General features: G+C 45.0%; 1 protein-coding gene across 5 annotated transcripts in view; it reads right to left on the reverse strand.

Annotated features, from left to right (window-relative positions):
- The window catches only part of nalcn (sodium leak channel, non-selective), a 115,879-nt gene that overhangs the window by 2,679 nt on the left and 93,353 nt on the right, over positions 1-19,847 (reverse strand). For all 5 annotated transcript variants that reach the window (XM_061724668.1, XM_061724665.1, XM_061724667.1 and 2 more), the window contains 13 exons: positions 19,154-19,247; positions 12,212-12,318; positions 12,055-12,129; positions 11,860-11,979; positions 11,715-11,783; positions 9,413-9,561; positions 9,042-9,135; positions 8,736-8,868; positions 6,752-6,867; positions 3,859-4,016; positions 2,840-2,990; positions 225-368; positions 10-124 (listed from right to left, as the gene is read on the reverse strand). In XM_061724668.1, coding sequence (XP_061580652.1) covers positions 10-124; positions 225-368; positions 2,840-2,990; positions 3,859-4,016; positions 6,752-6,867; positions 8,736-8,868; positions 9,042-9,135; positions 9,413-9,561; positions 11,715-11,783; positions 11,860-11,979; positions 12,055-12,129; positions 12,212-12,318; positions 19,154-19,247 — 1,525 coding nt within the window. The remainder of the gene's footprint in view (positions 1-9; positions 125-224; positions 369-2,839; positions 2,991-3,858; positions 4,017-6,751; positions 6,868-8,735; positions 8,869-9,041; positions 9,136-9,412; positions 9,562-11,714; positions 11,784-11,859; positions 11,980-12,054; positions 12,130-12,211; positions 12,319-19,153; positions 19,248-19,847) is intronic.

The raw sequence follows: 19,847 nt of genomic DNA on the forward strand, positions 1-19,847 counted from the left end.
GGTACTCACCTGCGGGGAGCCGCCACTGGCCCAGCTTCCTCTGCGGCCTCCCCAGGTCCCCGGAGTCCTGCCGGGGCCCCCCTCGGTCTGACAGCGTGGGGCTCAGCAGCTGCTGCAGGCTCATCTGCAACACAGAGAACAGCTCTGTTTGTACCTGCAGCTCTGTGATGTGCTGGTGAGAGACCGCTGGGGGCGGGGCCTCAGCCCCGGGGGCGGGGCCTCACCTCGGGCTGGTTCTCCAGGTCCCTGGTGTTGTGGTCCTCGCTGGCCACCGTGGTCTCGATGCTGGGGGGGTTGAGGAGGCGGCTCAGCTCCTGCTGCTGGCTCTCCCTCAGGGAGTGGATGATGCTGCAGGACTGCTGCTGCTTCTGCAGGTAAATACACACAAATACACATTAATACACACACACATCAACCAACTGCACACCTGCCACACAGAGCACCGGGGTCACGGGGTAGGTCATTGCAAAATTTCCTATTTTACTATGGTTTAGCATAAAAATGCTATAAATGGTGGAATGTAATGGGACATTTTGGTATAACATATATATTTTGTCTTGTATGCTTTTCTTGTATGCTGACTAATGCACAAATCCTGTTTTCAAGTGAACATTCCTATGCTGCTGAGGTCAAGCTCCTTTGACACATTGCCTGTGGAATTTCTCACTATCAGGTGGTGGAGCCAGGGATGGTTGTCAGGGTGATATATATGTTTTGTCTTTTGTTCCCAGCCTGGCTGAAATATAAGACAGGATGTCTAAAAACATCTTCAGCTCACTCACTCACTGACTGCTTCTTGTGATCAGTTGCACTGTGTGATCTCCATTCATGAATGCTCTTTTTATTAATACTCCAGAAAGACAGCTGACGTGTCAGGACATTCTTTTTGAACACTTTATTGAATGAACAACATTTTTTGCCACCACACCCCTTCATCAGTGCCATCACCTTCCCCACCGCCACTTTCCACCTGCTCTCAGTCACAGAGCACTTTTTCCATTCCTCCCATCATTTCCAACAGATTCCACCAGATCCGGACCGGTAAAATAAATCATAATAATCTCATTTATACCACACCACGAACACCTTCTCCAGTAACCATCACGGACCCCAATTCACCGCAGACCATTAACATGGCACTCCTGAATGTCCGGTCCCTTTTAAACAAAACTTTTATTATTAATGACCTGATTTTAGATGATAAGATTGATTGTCTCTTTTTATAAGAAACCTGGCTGGGCACCGACGCACCCATCCTTCTCACTGAGGCCTCTACACCTAATTTTAACTTTTTATTCTGTATTAGGAGGGGTAAAAAAAGGTGGTGGTACTGCTTCTATTATTGCAAAATCATTAATAATGAAAGAAACTAGATTACCCAGCTACACTGCATTGGAGTATCACGCCTTTGTTTTTAGTACCCCTCTATTTTATGCATCACAATTTACAGACCACCCAAGCATTCTACCTCTTTTATTAGTGAATTTTCAGACTTACTGTCAATCGTGCTCACCTCATACCATCACATAACTGGTGATTTTAACTTACACAAAGATAACAAGTTTGACCCTATTTTTAATGAATTTTTAAACCTTCTAAACTGCCTGGATTTTTAAACAACACGTCACACAGCCGACCCACAACAGAGGACACACCCTGGATCTGGTCATAACTCCTGCCCACTGGTGTGTCCTCTGTTGTCCACTTGGCTGTGTCTGACCATTTCTGTGTCTTTTTTATTAAACGATATCTGACTCCTGAACTGGCTGTAGATTTTATTGAGATTTTACACAACGCTCCTGCAGAAATTTTACCTGCACCCTGTGATTTCATGGTCGACAATTTTAACAGTAAACTCAAATCAAGTCTCTACTTTGTGGCTCCACTTTTAACATAAATTGTAAGAAACAAACCAACACCCCTGTGGAGAAATGACGAAATTAAAAAACTGAAAAGAATCTGCAGGAGTGCTGAAAGGAAATGGAGAAAAACCAAACTTACAGTTCACTACGAGATACTTCGCCAACAACTCATAACCTACATTAACGCAGTCAAACTGGCAAGAACTTCCCACTTCACAAAATTCATAACCGATCACAAAAACAACCCTAAAATCCTGTTCTCCACCATTGATCTTTTAATTAACACTGATTTTAACGAGTCCTCCATAGCACCAACAGCTTCCTTATGCACGGATTTTGCAGACAACTTCAGGAGCAAGATTGATGATATTACCTCAAGTCTTTTATTACAACAGAACGCAGTTTGTGACGCACCTGAACCACTGATTTTACCTGAGGAAACAGTTTTGTTCTGGTTGATGCTAATATGCTTGGTCGAGTTTTCTCCCAAGTGAATCCAACAACCTGCCTTTTAGACCCGATTCCCACATCACTTTTAAAATCATTTTATGGATTCTTTGAGGATCAGTTTTTAACGATCATGAATTGCTCTCTTCAGACAGGTGTCTTTCCTGCTGCCTTCTAAACAGCAGTTGTGAGGCCCTGTCTGAAGAAGATATAGATCCCAATGTTCCTAATAACTACCGACCTGTATCCAACTTACCATTTTTAAGTAACATTTTAGAAAAATTGTTTTTGATCCAACTCAGTGAATTTCTAAACAGTAATAATGTTTTAGAGAAATATCAGTCTGGTTTTAGGACGAACCACAGCACCGAGACGGCCCTGTTAAAGATGGTTAAAGATTGATATCAGGTGTAACATGGACTCACATAAACTCTCAGTCAGGGTGCTACTGGACTTTAGCGCTGCTTTTAATACAGTAGATCACCTCACTTTGTTAAATAGACCCCCATGGCTTCGGCTGGATGACTCACCGCCCGGATGCGCTTCAGGCACTTCTTCAACCACATGCGGATGGTCTGCTTGGCCACCTCCTCCTCGATGGTATATTCCAGCTGTTCCCTCGCCAGCAGCTCCTCCAGCTGCAGAGACTTCCTGATGTCCACCGAGCGGTACGACAGCATGCTGGGGGGGAGAGAGGGATTAGAGAATATTTAAACCTTTTGAACCGTTTAGATTTTAAAAAACATGTTACACGGCTGACCCACAGCAGTGGCCACACCCTGGACCTGGTCCAGACTTACGGCCTGTCCCTGCCTGTGTCTGACCTGGCTGTGTTTAACTACCAGTTTTAGGCCACGTTTCCACATAGCTGGATATTTACAAAAACTGATATTTCCCCCTCTACGTTTTGAAAAATATCATAATTTCCAGGAACCTGCATAAATAGCTGTTAAGGTGCTATGAGCAGCCAAACCTACAGGGGGCAGTGTAACGAGAAGATAAAGTCATGCTAGCCAATCAGAATCCTGGAAAAAAACATCAACAAATGACACGAGTAAGTTCCAATTACTTCCAAGATGAACGAGAGTCTTTGGTTTGGAGTGACAGAGAAGTGGAGTTACTTTTAAGTGTGACTTTAGAATATAAAACAGGTAAAATACAAGAAAATATTGACGGTGGCCAAACTAATTGTAAACACAGGTCGCACACATGACGCTGGGGACGTTTCTGTCTCATAATGTGACGTTCTGAAGCCTAAATGTCCGTTTCTCTCTGTTTACAAGCAAACGTGCAGACTGAGTTTTTGCAAATCTCCACTTTGGCCGGAGGTTTCAGAAATGATAGTTTTTGGAGACTTTGAGCTTCGTTTTCGTGTAAACGAACGGCCGAAACGCATGAAAACACCACGGTTTTTGCTATGCGTAAACGGGGCCTTATTCTTGGTAACTTAGAGACTCAGTTTCAGTCCAGTTGTTCACCTGCTTGGAAAGAACCTGGTAAAGAGGTTTGATGGGTTTTATCCATGACACCAGTGGCGGCGGGGACTAACCTGAGGACGTCGTGGAAGGTGACGTCCCCTCCGTTGTGGAGACGCTCCATCTCATAGCACATGTGCTTGAACAGCAGCTTGTCCTTGTCCAAGTCGACCTCCAGCCGTCCCCGGAGCAGACGCAGCAGGAACTTCACTCTGGAGGTGGGGATGACGCCCTGGGGGAGAGACGGAGGTCAGGGGGCCACTGGGACCATCGGGACCGGGAGACGGGACCGGGACGGTCTCAACTTACCGGCTCATTTACAACATTTACACACTGAAAAAGTCCACATTGATACCGGTGATTTGTCCAGTTTTAATTGGACCAACGGAAATTATGACTAAATATCGTCGTAAACAAACCTTTATCACCTGAGGAAAACGAGACGCAACGAAAATGCTGTTCATGTGACGATAATGATAATTAAATATATAATGCAAGATTGTAGAGGAATAAAAAACAGACTAAAATGTAGATTACAAAATAAAAAAAGGGATCCTAATCATGAGAATTCAACGTAGATCTGGGAATCATCTGCATAAGCTGTGACTAGAGACCCCAGAACTGGTCCCTGTGGGACTACGGTTGTCCTGGAGCCCCAGAACTGGTCCCTGTGGGACTACGGTTGTCCTGGAGCCCCAGAACTGGTCCCTGTGGGACTACGGTTGTCCTGGAGCCCCAGAACTGGTCCCTGTGGGACTACGGTTGTCTTGGAGCCCCAGAACTGATCCCTTTTGGACTACAGTTGTCCTGGAGCCCCAGAACTGGTCCCTTTGGGACTACGGTTGTCTTGGAGCCCCAGAACTGGTCCCTGTGGGACTACGGTTGTCCTGGAGCCCCAGAACTGGTCCCTGTGGGACTACGGTTGTCCTGGAGCCCCAGAACTGGTCCCTGTGGGACTACGGTTGTCCTGGCGTGTGTGCGTGCGTGTGGGGGGGTATTTAATGGCCGCCACCATGAACCGGTATGAACCGGTTCCAGCTTCCCGCCCGTCAGGCTGCAGGACTGGGGGTCGGCTAAGGTCAAAGGTCAGGGGTCAGATTTCCCAGAATTCTCTTAGGCGTCTCCAGCTTTCAGGTTAAAGTATATGAAGTCTTTACTGACTGAGTCATGTGACCAGTTCTGGCTGAATGAGTCAGCAGCTGACTTCTGGTTGCTAGGGGCAACAAGAACCTCCCGGAAGAATCTTTCTGGTTTTGCTGTGAGAAAAAACCCAGATTTTGGCTTCTGACAAGGTCTCAAATCACTCCGATTTGTGATCAAACCGTAGCTCGTAGTCAAAAAACTAAAACATTGTGAGAGACACAGAAGCCGGCAGATTCTGACAATCTTAATTTTATTCAGATATTCCTTAAAATGAGTGAGTAAGCTCAGTGCGAAGACAGAGTGAGATTCTTTTGAAGAAAACGTTTGATTACATTACAGCCAATGGGAGCAGAGACAGGTATTGGCGCCGCTCTTTCCGTTTAAATTTTGCACATACCCTGCCTGTCAAAGTCACATTTTATGAATCCCAACACCTATGTCTACATTCTGACCAAAAATTATTTGTCTCCTTTTTACGGTTTGGCCGTGAGCTCGAGTTACAAATAAAAATTTGGGTTATTTTTTACTGTTTCTCCCACTCTACCAACCGACATCCGCACTCTAGACTTGACAAAAAAGTGATTTCCAGTCCTCGCTTGTGTGCTCATATCTTGAAAAGTTTACATCTTAGGAAAAAACTGTTTGGGGTTTGGAGAGAGAAGAGAAGTTTTCCTCCGTTTTGAAGTTTGAATCACATTTCTACATGCAGGTATGAGAAAGTTAGGCTTTTGTGACATTCCGCGCCACACACATACATGGGAAAATCTCCCCATTAGTTTTGGAAATTTGGAAATGTTTTTGCACTTCGTGCGAAAACTATTTGTGCGATTGCTCTGAAAATTCACAGGACTGTAGTTAAATTCAGGGCCTACAACTTTCTAAATCGGTTCAGAATTTTTCGAGTAACGGTGTGCGAGTGGTGAGGCCCCAAACTTCTCCCAATGTGTTCCGGATGGCCCAAAAAGCGCAAGTTTTTGCACGTTGCGCACAAACGTGCACACCAATCGCTAATAAAAGTCATACCACTCGATTCCCGATTAGGGCGCACATTTTTCCGTTTTTACTTTTTTCGCGTTTTCTCAAAGCTGCAGGACTAGTTACCCGCCAAAGTTTATACGGAAGAATAAATAATAAGCCTGAGCAATAATAAGAGTGCCTCTGGCTGCACCAGAGGCACTCCTCCTCCATTGCTATTACATAGCTGTGGAGGAGGTGTGCCTCTGGCGCAGCCGTGGCACTAATAATAAGAAAACCTTGTTTGAAATGTAAAATGGGTTTGGCTAAATACAATCTTTGACTAAAACTAGACTAAAATGGACAATTCTGACTAAAATAAGACTAAAAAGACTTTTAGTCGACTGAAACTTGACACGACTAAAAGGAGAACGAGACTAAAACTAATAACTAAAATGATAGCTGGACCCAAAGACTAGACTAAAACTAAAACACCACTAGTCTCTGGGATACGTTTGTATCTCTCTCCCCTCCTGCTTCCTCCCTCCCCCTCCTCCTCTTCCTCCCTCCGTCTCCTCCTCTTCCTCCCTCCGTCTCCTTTTCCTCCCTCCGTCTCCTCCTCTTCCTCCCTCCGTCTCCTTTTCCTCCCTCCCCCTCCTCCTCTTCCTCCCTCCGTCTCCTCCTCTTCCTCCCTCCGTCTCCTTTTCCTCCCTCCGTCTCCTCCTCTTCCTCCCTCCGTCTCCTCCTCTTCCTCCCTCCGTCTCCTTTTCCTCCCTCCGTCTCCTCCTCTTCCTCCCTCCGTCTCCTCCTCTTCCTCCCTCCGTCTCCTCCTCCTCCCTCCTCTTCCTCCTCCCTCCGTCTCCTCCTCACCTCCCGTTTGTCGTCCACCATGTTCCAGATGATCTGGAAGTGGCGCAGGTCGTTGTAGCTGAGCAGCTGGTCCTCCTCGGTGGAGTAGAAGAGGGAGAAGTTCTCCACGATGATGGCTGCGGAGACACGGGGCAGTGAATAGAAACCTGCAGCTATTATTACCGTCCTCCCGTAACCGAGACTGTAGAGCTGCAGCACCCCGGGGCGTCCCCAGCACCCCGGGGCGTCTCCAGCACCCGGGGCGTCTCCAGCACCCGGGGCGTCTCCAGCACCCGGGGCGTCTCCAGCACCCCGGGGCGTCTCCGGCACCCCGGGGCGTCTCCGGCACCCCGGGGCGTCTCCGGCACCCCGGGGCGTCTCCGGCACCCCGGGGCGTCCCCAGCACCCCGGGGCGTCTCCAGCACCCCGGGGCGTCTCCAGCACCCCGGGGCGTCTCCAGCACCCCGGGGCGTCTCCAGCACCCCGGGGCGTCTCCAGTTACCCGGGGCGTCTCCAGCACCCCGGGGCGTCTCCAGCACCCCGGGGCGTCTCCAGCACCCCGGGGCGTCTCCAGCACCCCGGGGCGTCTCCAGCACCCGGGGCGTCTCCAGCACCCCGGGGCGTCTCCAGCACCCGGGGCGTCTCCAGCACCCCGGGGCGTCTCCAGCACCCCGGGCCGTCTCCAGCACCCCGGGGCGTCTCCAGCACCCCGGGGCGTCTCCAGCACCCCGGGGCGTCGCCAGCACCCCGGGGCGTCGCCAGCACCCCGGGGCGTCGCCAGCATCCTCATCGCTGCCAAACACCTCCTACTCTCAGGTTCATGCAACGTATTTTTAATCCCAGTGTTTAATCCCACATCATGTTTGCATCCCATTGAAGGATTTGTCCTGAAATGAAACCCGTGGCCGTGGAACTCCTGACGGGCTGAAGGATGAAGAACCGGGACCGACTCCTGGAGGAGGCCGTTACAACCTCAGCACCAGAATAAAAGCCTGATTGTTTTACAGTTTAAGTGCTGAGGTGATCTGTGCTGCGTCGCCGCGTCGCCCGTCAGCAATCACAGAAACAACCACTGGATTGGGGAGTTAGGGTTAACCTGACCCGGTTAGGGTTAACCTGACCCGGTTAGGGTTAACCTGACCCGGTTAGGGCAGGGGTCGGTAACCCAAAATGTTGAAAGAGCCATATTGGACCAAAAACACAAAAAACAAATAAGTCTGGAGCTGCAAAACATGAAAAGTCTTGTATAAGCCTTAGAATGAAGGCAAATGGCGAAATGTCGAGAAAAAAGTCGAAATGTTGAGAAAAAAGTCGAAATGTTGAGAAAAAAGTCGAAATGTTGAGAAAAAGAAATGTCGAGATTAAAAAGGAAAAGAAAAAGGAAGAAAAAAGAGAAAAAAAGGAAAAAAAGAAGAAAAAAAAGAAAAAAAAGGAGAAAAAAAGAGAAAGAAAGAAGAAAAAAAGGAAAAAGAAAAAAAGAAGAAGAAAAAGGAAACCACCAGTCCACTTACTGTGTGTGTGTGTGGGCGTGTGAGTGTATGCACATGTGTATGAGTGTGAGTGAGTGTGTGTGTACGCGTGGGGGGTGGGGGGTGGGGGGTGGGGGGTGGGGTCGTATGGGATGTTTTAAAATTGTGTTTTTGATTGTTATTTTATTCTGAATGTAAAACACCATGTGTTACATTTATATTGTATGATTTGGTGCTATATAAATAAATAAAGTTTGAGTTTGAGTTTGAAAAAAAAGGTCATAGATTTTTGAAAACAACTCTTGTGATCAATGATGTCACTAAAGACAAAACCCAACATCTGATCGACGGTGAGGCGGAACTGAGACGTTACAAGCTGAAGGAGACAGAAACGAAGAAGAGCCAGCGCATAAACCAGCGCACACTCTAGAGACGGAGCCGAGGGCCGAGCCTCCCGGGACTCTTCTGGGACTCCTGGGTGGAGCTAAACGCCTCGGTACCTCGATACCTCGGTACCTCGGTAACATCAGTCTCACCTACGAGCAGGTTGAGCATGATGTAGGCGATGATGACGTAGAAGGAGCAGAAGTAGATGAGGGCGCCGGCGTAGTTGCCACAGTCCGTCTCCCAGTAGCGGTGCTTGTCCGGCGTGCAGAACGGAGCCTGGACCTGGAGACGGAGAAAATACAACGATGAATGAAAACATTTACAGCATGAAGACTCATCTTCATCGACAAGAACACAGCAAAGCTGCAAAAACCTCTCACGGCTCAAAGTCCTGGCAGTAACAGAAACTAACAACAGTATCGTCAGCAGAGGAACCATGCAGGAACTCTTCCTACCATGCAGTCGTGCATGATCTTATTCCAGTCCTCGCCCGTAACGATGCGGAACAGAACTGTGATGGCTTTGCCCGCCGTGGAGAAGTTGGCATGCCTGTAGTCGGGGAGACAGACACAAGGACACGTCCCATGATGCAGACCTGGAGGTCTCCAGACCAGTTTGTTCTGGTCCTGGTCTTGATTTGATCTGATTTGATCTGACACGTCCTAGTCGATCAGCAGCCTGGAGATGAGCAGGACCCGGTACTCACCGGTTGATGTTCTCTCCGTACTCACCGGTTGATGTTCTCTCCGTACTCACCAGTTGATGTTCTCTCCGTACTTGACGGTTCTTACCGGTTTATATTCTCTCCGTACTTGACGGTTCTTACCGGTTGATGTTCTCTCCGTACTTGACGGTTCCGAAGAGCACGACTCCAGCGAAGGCGTAGCAGAGCAGCAGCAGGAACATTCCCACGATGATGAAGAAGCTCTTGTACATGCTGACCACCACCGTCAGCAGCAGCATCTTCAGCGTCACCTGCAGGAACCGGGTTAGGCGTTAGGACCAGGCACTACCCGGTACCACCAGGGACCTCCCGGGACCACCTGGGACCCATGGTCCAGCTCTCACGCATAGGGATGGGAATCGAGAATCGGTTCTTGTTCAGATCGGTTCCTAGTGTTTCAATTCCTTGGGAATCGTTTGAAAATTTTAGCAAACAATTCCCTTTTCGATTCCAGTGGGAAAGAATGACGTCATTACGCACGTTGCATAAGCTAGCAGTCTTTAGAGGGAATGTTCATGACGTCACAGATGTGACTTCACTGCGGGTTTCGTCCACTGAGTGGCAGAAAGACTGAGTGGCAGAAAGACTGAGTGTCAGAAAGACTGAGTGGCAGAAAGATTGAGTGGCAGAAAGACTGAGTGGCAGCGTAAACTTTCAGTTTGAGCAACTGGAAAACATCTAAAATGGGAAAGAGCTGTTGTGGGATCGACTGTACTCATAGATTTAGCAAGAAATCAGAGTCATCGTTTTACAGACTGCTGAAAAATCAGCTTAAGAGAAACAAATGGATCACTGCAATTCACAGAAACAACTGGATTCCAGGACAGAAACGTGGATTTGTGGTTCCCATTTAGTATCAGGTAATGTTGGATTTTTGGGTAGCTAACGTTAAACGGTCAAATCATAAAGTTTGGTGTCCTCGTCACTTTAATTTCACCAACAAATCCTGCCTTGAAGTCGGACCAAGCGTCAAGACTTTTGTAAGCCTTCAAGCTTTGCTTCGTGTATTTCCCCGGCGTAGAAATTAAGTACAAATAAATATCAGGAAACTGGATTGGTGGCCAAATATTAATGTCCATGGACCACTGGTTCTTGGGGTAACTGTACCAAATATTAATGTCCATGGACCACTGGTTCTTGGTAACTGTACCAAATATTAATGTCCATGGACCACTGGTTCTTGGTAACTGTACCAAATATTAATGTCCATGAACCACTGGTTCTTGGTAACTGTACCAAATATTAATGTCCATGGACCACTGGTTCTTGGTAACTGTACCAAATATTAATGTCCATGGACCACTGGTTCTTGGTAACTGTACCAAATATTAATGTCATGGACCACTGGTTCTTGGGGTAACTGTACCAAATATTAATGTCCATGGACCACTGGTTCTTGGGGTAACTGTACCAAATATTAATGTCCATGAACCACTGGTTCTTGGGGTAACTGTACCAAATATTAATGTCCATGAACCACTGGTTCTTGGTAACTGTACCAAATATTAATGTCATGGACCACTGGTTCTTGGGGTAACTGTACCAAATATTAATGTCCATGGACCACTGGTTCTTGGGGTAACTGTACCAAATATTAATGTCCATGAACCACTGGTTCTTGGGGTAACTGTACCAAATATTAATGTCCATGGACCACTGGTTCTTGGTAACTGTACCAAATATTAATGTCCATGGACCACTGGTTCTTGGTAACTGTACCAAATATTAATGTCCATGGACCACTGGTTCTTGGTAACTGTACCAAATATTAATGTCCATGGACCACTGGTTTTTCGGGAAACTGTACGGGTCACTGTCAAGTCCAACTGATGCTAATTTAAACCCATAATCAGCTGTTATCCCGTCGTCTCCAATAGTTGCAGCTGTTTTTGCCACTCAGTGCGAGTAAGGGGGCGTGGTCCAGTGGGAAAGTGACGTCAATGCAAACCCTCTATAGTAAACATGGCGCCTAAGTGATACAATTGCTCGAAAGTCTGTTTACATTTCAGTAAAAAAGACGACAGGGCAACTTGCAATACTTGCCAAGTGAATATTTCTTCTAAGGGAGAAAATACTACCAACATGCAAAAACATTTGCACACACGCCATGCAATAACAATCAACGAATGTTGCTTTTTCGATCCACTCCGGACTAACGTCAGTAATTCTCAACTTAGCAGCAGCAATGGTAGCATGTTCTTGGCTAATAACGCTTCAGGAAATTAATTAAATTACGAACGCTGCCATATTAGTGCCATTTGCCTTTTTTGTGCTTTTTTTCTCCAAATGAGAATCAATAAGGGTATCGATAAAGAACCGAATCGTTAAGCAGAATCCAAAATGGAATTGGAATCGTAAAAATCGTATCGATTCCCATCCCTACTCACGCACTTCATCAACTCACATGTTTCCCGCATATGGTGAAGAACCTGAAGACGATCACGCAGGTGCCCATCATGTAGGTGTAGGCGTTCTGGGGGGGGCAGAGCATCGTTACGTTCATTACTGCAGCGTAAACTCAGATCTGGTGAAACCGTGGTTTCTCTCACCAGTAGGGAGAAGTGCAAGACGATCCAGATGACGCCCAGAGACGTGACCAGCAGGTCGTAGCGGTTCCTCCGGCTCTGCCAGTATCCCGCCGGAGACATGGCGATCAGCTTCATCGTCACCTAGGAAACCAGAGTGGAGGAGAAGGTCAGACGGAGCTCCGTCGTGACGGACGTAGCGGCGCCGAGCTGCCTCACCTCCAGCACGAAGATGAAGGTGAAGACCACAGACATGGTGGCGAGAGGAAACGTGACCTGATCGTCCACATCCCACTGGAAAACAGATCGATGCGTGTGATTAACGTTAAATCACCAGGATAAACCAAAGAAAACAACAGGAACGACGGAGCATTACTTTGACTGACAGCAGGACGGACTGGGCCAGCACCAGCACCGCGATGCCCCGTTTGAAGAAGGGGTGCTGGGTGATGTCGTACATCTTAGCGCGGAAACCTCCGTTCTCTGTCACGAAGACACAAAGACACAGAAATTCAGTGAGACGATGCAGCCATCGTTGTTCACCAGCGACTCCACCAGGGACGACACCGTCATCATCAAATACGCTGATGACACAACCATCCTGAGCAGGGCTGGGGATCCATTCAAATATCAAGAATCGATTAGATTCCGAACTTTCCAGCAGCGCAGACACAAACAAACAAAAAAAAAGCGTTGCCGCTTGAAGCTTCTCTCTCTCTCATTTTAACTTGATATGGAACACAAGCCACAGACCCAGCAGCACATTTATCATCTATATATCTATCTATCATCTCCTCCAGGTTCTCCATCTTTAGTGGTGTTGTCTTCTTCCTTTAGAGACACAATCAAATACGTCACAGCAGCTTCTCTCCAACCTCCTACTTTGATTCCAGACTTGTACTCTGAATGAACTGTCTGAGTCTTGGAAATCCAATCATCTTATCTTATGCTTTTTGGTCATTGTTGTTTAACTGTATCTGAATCCAGGAAGGAACCACTGATCACCTGACCAATGGAATTTCTTTCTTGACTGTTTACAGACTTAATGACATTTGGCATTTACTTACACAATCTTTGTCTATAAAACACTCCTCCACCTTGGAGCAAACCATCAGTGTGCAGTTATACGTTGTTGTGATTGGATGCTGATCCCTTGCAAGGTTTTCATTAACTGACATAAAGACCATCTGGTTATTTTGTCAGTCTTTATCACTGCCACAGGGAAAAAGGCCCAGCAGGGCTGCACCTCATCAGACTGCTCAGGAAGCATCCTCACAACCAGAATCACTGTCTGGAAACACCACCCAGGCAGAGAGGAGGTTCTTCACAGGAGGATCATAACAACAAAACTCCCTCTATGGAAACCCCTTTACACACAACGCTGCATGAAGAGGCCCATAGCATCATCAGAGACACACATCACCCACAACCTCGTCAAACACAACACTCCACATACAGCCTGAAACGGAGCAGAACGGACGTATCATCACACGGAAAACTGTTTCTTCCCTGCTGCAGTGAGACTGATGGTGAAGGGAGAAAAAATAAATTTTGTGTCCTGAAAATGCCCTAGATTCCCAAAACACAGCTTTAGTCTTTAGTCAGCCACGCACCTGCTGTTTATCATAACAAATGCTTGTTTTTCTGTGAGAAAGAGCCTGGTTCGCACAGGATTTTGGTCCCGTGTGAGCTGAAACTTATTTTGAGAGCTTGCGGACGGGGGGGCGAATAGGCCTTTCCCCCCCTCCTCCGCAAGGTGCTGAGGTAAAGGAATAAAGACGCGAGAGCCGGAGGTTCAGATTTTAGAGTCTGCTGTGGGTCTAGTGCAGGACGCCCGGCACGGTTTTTCCTTGGCTTACTATATCTATATCAGGACTGTTCCCGGCTCTCCAGTCCCGTGTCGAGGTAAGAGTATTAGGCCTTAAAAACCTTTGTAGTTGTGTGTGAGGAATATTGCTCTGCCATTTGCGGGGGATAACTTGACACCTTGTCCTAGCAAACGAGTAGTTTTGTGGATGTCTTCTATGCAAATGCTTGCTTTTCTTGCTGGTAATAAAGATCCATATGTCATTATAGCAAAAGCGAGGTGTGTGTGTGTGATTCATTTTGGTACAGCCGACCACTCCTAGAACCTTAAAGTGAGATTTTCTCCCAAAACAGATGGCAACAGCAAAGTACCATCAGTCCTCTCGACTAATCTACCTCTGTTTATGGACAACCAACCGGGAAACGTGCACAATGCTTAGGTGTCGGGCCGGCCCTCCCTAAACGCCGAACCCGCGCTGTAGGGCCTCATCTTCCAACGGGGGCCACGTTTTGCGTGAGGGGACGCATTTGCGTAATGGATGTGGATATGCGTTGCCGTGAGGAGGAGGGGAGAAAAGAGATCTGAATGGTGAGTAATCTGGTCGTGCAATGATTGGCAGCATCCAAAATCTGACCAATCAGAAGGCTGCAGGCAGGCTCTGGCAGAGATTTCAACTTTTCATCCAAAAGACGTCACAAATCAGGAGCAAGAGAGGAAACAAGGCAAAACACTTCACTTGAAGTGACGTTGTTGAAATAAAACTTTACATCTCTGTCTAAACTGGAGATTTAACATGTATTGAACGCCTTCTTAACTTCCTCTGCATTCACCTCTGTTGAAAAAGAGTGGTAAAATGACCAGTTAGTGGTCGTATATACTGTAAGCTACAAACTTTAGCCAATATGTACTAAATTGGCTATGGTTTTATATCAATTTATGTTGTTAAGAAGTTTAACAACTTTTTAACACTTAGGGCCCCGATTCAGTCAGGGGCGGCCCTGCTTAGGTGTAGTGTAGAGTGTCTGATATTTATTAATATTTATTGATATTTTATTATTTTTTATTTCCTGTTTTAGTTTTTAAACAGAGTTTTAAAAGGTTTTTAGTTTGTAATCTGTACAATAATTCCCATGTACCTTAACAAATGTACAAATGGCAAATAAACGTTCTTATCTTATCTTAACCTGGATGGTACTGTAGCCTCAAGAGAAGGTTGGATTTCCTGTAATTCTACGTTTTTCAATCTGATCAGGGATTAATAATTGAATGTCTGAGCCTGCTGCAGCTGCTGCAGTACAAGGAGCGTCCACACGATGGCCCTAGAGGACCGTCTGAATCCTACTACTGGGACTGGAGCTTCAGATTTCACACACGGTGATACAGATGTTTCATGGATTCTCTGGTAAAGCTTCATCCATCCCATCATCTTACTGGAGAGCTTTTCAAATCCATGTGAGGCTTCAGAACCACATTTAAGAGGATATTTGGAGTAAGACGGGGGCAGGAGATTCAGGCTCCCCCTGTGTAAGCACAATAGATACAAGCACTCCTTCATTCCACAATCAGTCAAACTTATCAATGAGCCCCCCCCCGAGTGGTGAGAGAGAAAGATAGGAGGCTGAGATCAGCCGCCCACGTGGATGGTTTAACAACTGCTGCTGCATCATGTACAGGAGGGTTAACAATACTGAGGATACTAGCAGCATTTGTAACTATTTGCACTAATTTATTGTTTTGCACAGCGCTATTGCAAGTGTTTGCACATGCCTCGGATAATGTTGTTGGTGTTGTTGTTGATGTTTTTAATGTGCCGTCTGTGTCTGTCTGAACTGCAGCATTGTGTCCTCTTACTCCGAGACTAATTTCTCCCGCGGGAGATTAATAAAGTAAACCTTGAACCTTGAACCTTGGCATCTTATCTCCTATTTTATTTAATTTCTACATGAACGATCTATGAAATAAATTATGCTTATGTAAAACTGGCTGTATGGTTGGCAGTGCAGTGATGAACCATCTTATGTACGCAGATTGTGTGATTTTTAGCCCGAGCTCAGCTGGTTTGCAGCAGCTCCTTAAAAAAAACAACAATTTCCACCTGTTTCAAGTAGATTTTCACTTAAAATAAGTAGAAAAATCTGCCAGTGGAACAAGATTTTTTTGCTTGTAATGAGAAAATAAATCTTGTTCCACTGGCAGATTTTTCTACTTATTTCAAGTGAACATCTACTTGAAACAGGTGAAAATTGGCAAATAACAAGTTATTTTTCCGGTGATGACTCTTGTTTTAAGTGTAATGAGATTTTTTGACTAAAAATTAGACATTTTAACTAGAAATAAGACAAATATTGCTGGTAACATTTTGAGTTTTTGCAGTGTGAGTGCTGGACTGAACACACTGCAATCTGTTTAGAGAGTAATAACGTACAGGTTTATCTGTCGGTTAAATTATTCTGTTAATGAAATTGTTGTGGTACAGGTGAACATTATGTACAAGGCTAAACGCTGCACGTCTCAGTTCTGGGAACATTGGTATAAGTGTCTTTTAAAATGAGTCATTGGATTTTTTATTCCTGTGTTTTTTAATCTTTTGTATTGTGTCTTTTTGATTGTATTTGTGTATGAACCTTGAGTCTGGAATAAAGTATATCCATCCATCCATCTATCATTACCAGAAAAGTAACTTATTTGACAATTTTCACCTGTAAATTTTCACTTGAAATAAGTAGAAAAATCTGCCAGAGGAACAAGATTTATCTTCTCATTACAAGCAAAAAAATCTAGTTCCACCAACAGATTTTTCTACTTATTTCAAGTGAAAATCTACTTGAAACAGGTGGAAATTGTTGTTTTTTCCAGTGATGAGTCTTGTTTTAAGTGTAATGAGATTTTTTTTACTAAAAATGAGACATTTTAACTAGAAATAAGACAAATATTCCTGTTAAGATTTAGAGTTGTTGCAGTGTGCAGAGCTGCACTAACTGACTAAAACACCAGCCATTGATTTCCTGTTACTTCTCAGCCTCTCCTGAACTAACAGGCAATTTCCCACAATGCCTTGGGGGCCGTTCAGCCGTTCCCATGACACCCATCACGGTGAAGGAGCAGGAATGTAACCGGAGGAATTCCCCACGTTGGACCCGATCGATACGGATGTTGCATCGTGTAAAACTCAAGGAGACGCAGAATAAAAGCTTGTTAGATGATCATAAATGTCAGCCGGGCTGGAGAGACTCGGATGTGATTAATGACTGTGTTTCCAGCATCAATAACCCTTTAAAACCTGAATATTAGGAATAACCCGGTTACACGGCCATGTAAACACCAATAACCCCTTTGAATAACCTGAATTTGCTCATATTCAGGTTTTTAAAAACCCCAATATGAGCCCTGGGTTACTCCTTTTAAACCTGAATATTGGGTCATGTAAACACCAAACAGAATATCCCCATCAAACGGAACAGGAATCTGTTTTCTGCACGTGCTCTGTTCACAAGGAATCCTTCTTCTAAACACGGAGAAACCAAGACCAGGAGGAGACTAATCACTTCATAAATGTAATGAAGGATATGAACATTTCTGCATTTGTAGACGGTAGAAAGTACCGGGATAGAAGATTTACAAGAAGGTGAGAGAAAAGTTGAAGCAGCATTTGTTTTGAATTTGGATACAGGGAGAAGAAGCAGAAATGACGGGAATTGTGTCATGATGTTCTCCGTGCGTCGCTGGTTTGATCCAGATATCCTGAATGATTAATCACCATGTATACAGGGATAACTCTGTTTGCTCACGCTTGGAAACACATTATTCCCAATGGAATTCCAGGAACCAGGAACCGGAACCGGAATATTGACCTTAACCCCGATTTTGACTGATGGAAACGTAGTGACTGTCTCTCCGACGGCTGGGACTCGTGTCTCGGTGTCTCGGTGTCCGGCTCATCTGCAGACCCGTAAGTCCATGTTCCAGACCAGATATCAGAACCACTCAAGGTGACAAGACCTTGCTAATCATTTTTGAAAAGATCCATGTCTGTAGTTGATATTTTGGTCTGATAACTCTTCCTGAGCGGCAGCTGGATCACAGTTATCAGCTCATGAAGTTACCCATATAACCGTGCATTTTGTAATAAACGTCCAAAATGTAATAACTTTGTCATTTCATTTTGTAATAAACTGCCGCATTTTGTAATAAACTACCCCAACGCATTTTTTAATACATTTTGCCACATTATGTAATAAGTTATTACATTTTGAGAAGATTATTACAAAAATGCACTTGCAACTTTTTTATTCTCTAGAAAATGTAATAACATGGTGCATTATGTAATAACAATTCTAAAGCATAGTTTATTTGTTTGTTATTGGCCTATATAATTCCAAACTTCAAATAGGAAACTAAAGTTATATTTGGAGTTTTATACATAGATTTATTGGGCTGCAAAGCTCTGAGGGAAATTGCATAAAAAAACAACAAAAGTCACTCATTGTTCATTGTTCATTGTTAAACAAACAACAATAATAGGTATTATTACATAATGCACCATGTTATTACATTTCCTAGAAAATAAAAAAGTTGCAAGTGCATTTTATAATAACCTTCTCAAAATGCAATAACTTATAACATAATGTGGCAAGATTTATTACAAAATGAAATGACAAAGTTATTACATTTTGGCGGTTTATTACAAAATGCACCGTTATTACAAAATACGGCTCAACACAGCTGGATCAGAGTTATCAGCTCATGAAGTTAAAACCCCCCTCAGAAAATTACATTTTAGATGCTGCTGCATATCCTGGTTTAGACTCATGTACAGGAAATCTGTCAATATTTCACTATATTGTCTTTGGTATCATTTTAAAGGGGACCTTTTAAGCATTCATTCTGAGCCCAGGTTGGGGATCTTAACGGTTACTTTTACGCCTGAAAAAATATTAAAACTTAATAAAGTGGCATATTAACAGCACTACAGCTGAAATTAAAACAGCTTTTAGCTCTTCCTGATTTGGTGTGACGTTTGTGCAAACGTAACTACGCAGTCGCTTACGTACCCGAACGTAAACCACGCAGTGACGTAGCAAGTGGTGTCCCAATCCCTAGGGAACATTACAAGGGCCCTAGTGGTAGAAAGTAGGTGGTGTATTGGGATTGGCCCTAAAATGGTCCTGGACAATTCTGACAAAAATAAGACTAAAATGCTCAGACTTTTAGTCGACTGAAACTTGACACGACTAAAAGGAGAATGAACATGAGTAAAACTGATAAAAACTAAAATGATAGCTGGACCCAAAGACTAGACTCAGACTAGAACTGAACCAGGCTGACAGAAACAACACTAGTACGTATCACTAGTACGTATCACTAGTATGTATCACTAGTACGTATCACTAGTACGTATCACTAGTACGTATCACTAGTATGTATCACTAGTACGTATCACTAGTACGTATCACTAGTACGTATCATCTACCTGGGCGGGGCGGGGGTTGGAGACCCCCGGTCTCCACGTACCTGGGCGGGGCGGCAGGTGCAGCGGCTGGGCGATCTTCAGCCGACTCTTCAGGTCCTCCCATCGTCTCTGGTCCACCGTCAGCAGGGCCGTTCCCTGGAGGAGGAGGAGTTATTTATAATATATATAATATTAATATATCAGCACACTGAGAGGACCGGTTTTTATTGTTGGTAAAAAGTGGTTGTTGACTGTTTCATGACCTCCGATCACTAATGTTAAACAACGATGATCTCAGTGACAGATTAATCTGTGGAACAGCTCAGATATAGAAATGAAAATGAGGAGCACGTTATTACAATTCAGAAGCACCTAGAAATACAAAATGATTAATACATAGGCATGTACCTCTGGACATGTGTATGTGTGTATGTGTATCTATGTATATATGCGTACAGTATGGGGTAAATCCACAAAGAACAGATTGCGCCCGCAAATAGCGCTGTGAATTGCGTCGCATTTGCGCCCGCAATTTGCCCTGCCTTAAGGTCCTTTTCAAACTCATGCTTTTGTCTCCCCCCCCGTTTTTTTTTTTTTTTACAGTTTAAGAACTAACGGTAGGCTCAGCCTGTAAATCCTCAAGACACTGTCCCTCCTCCCTGAGTGCTGTTCAAGGCTGATTTATGGTTCTGCGTTAAATCGACGCAGAGCCTACGGCTAAGGTTACGCGGCGACGCGCACCGTACAGTGCGCGTC

Source organism: Cololabis saira, chromosome 6, assembly GCF_033807715.1.
Source record: "Cololabis saira isolate AMF1-May2022 chromosome 6, fColSai1.1, whole genome shotgun sequence".
Taxonomy (NCBI): Eukaryota; Metazoa; Chordata; class Actinopteri; order Beloniformes; family Belonidae; genus Cololabis; species Cololabis saira.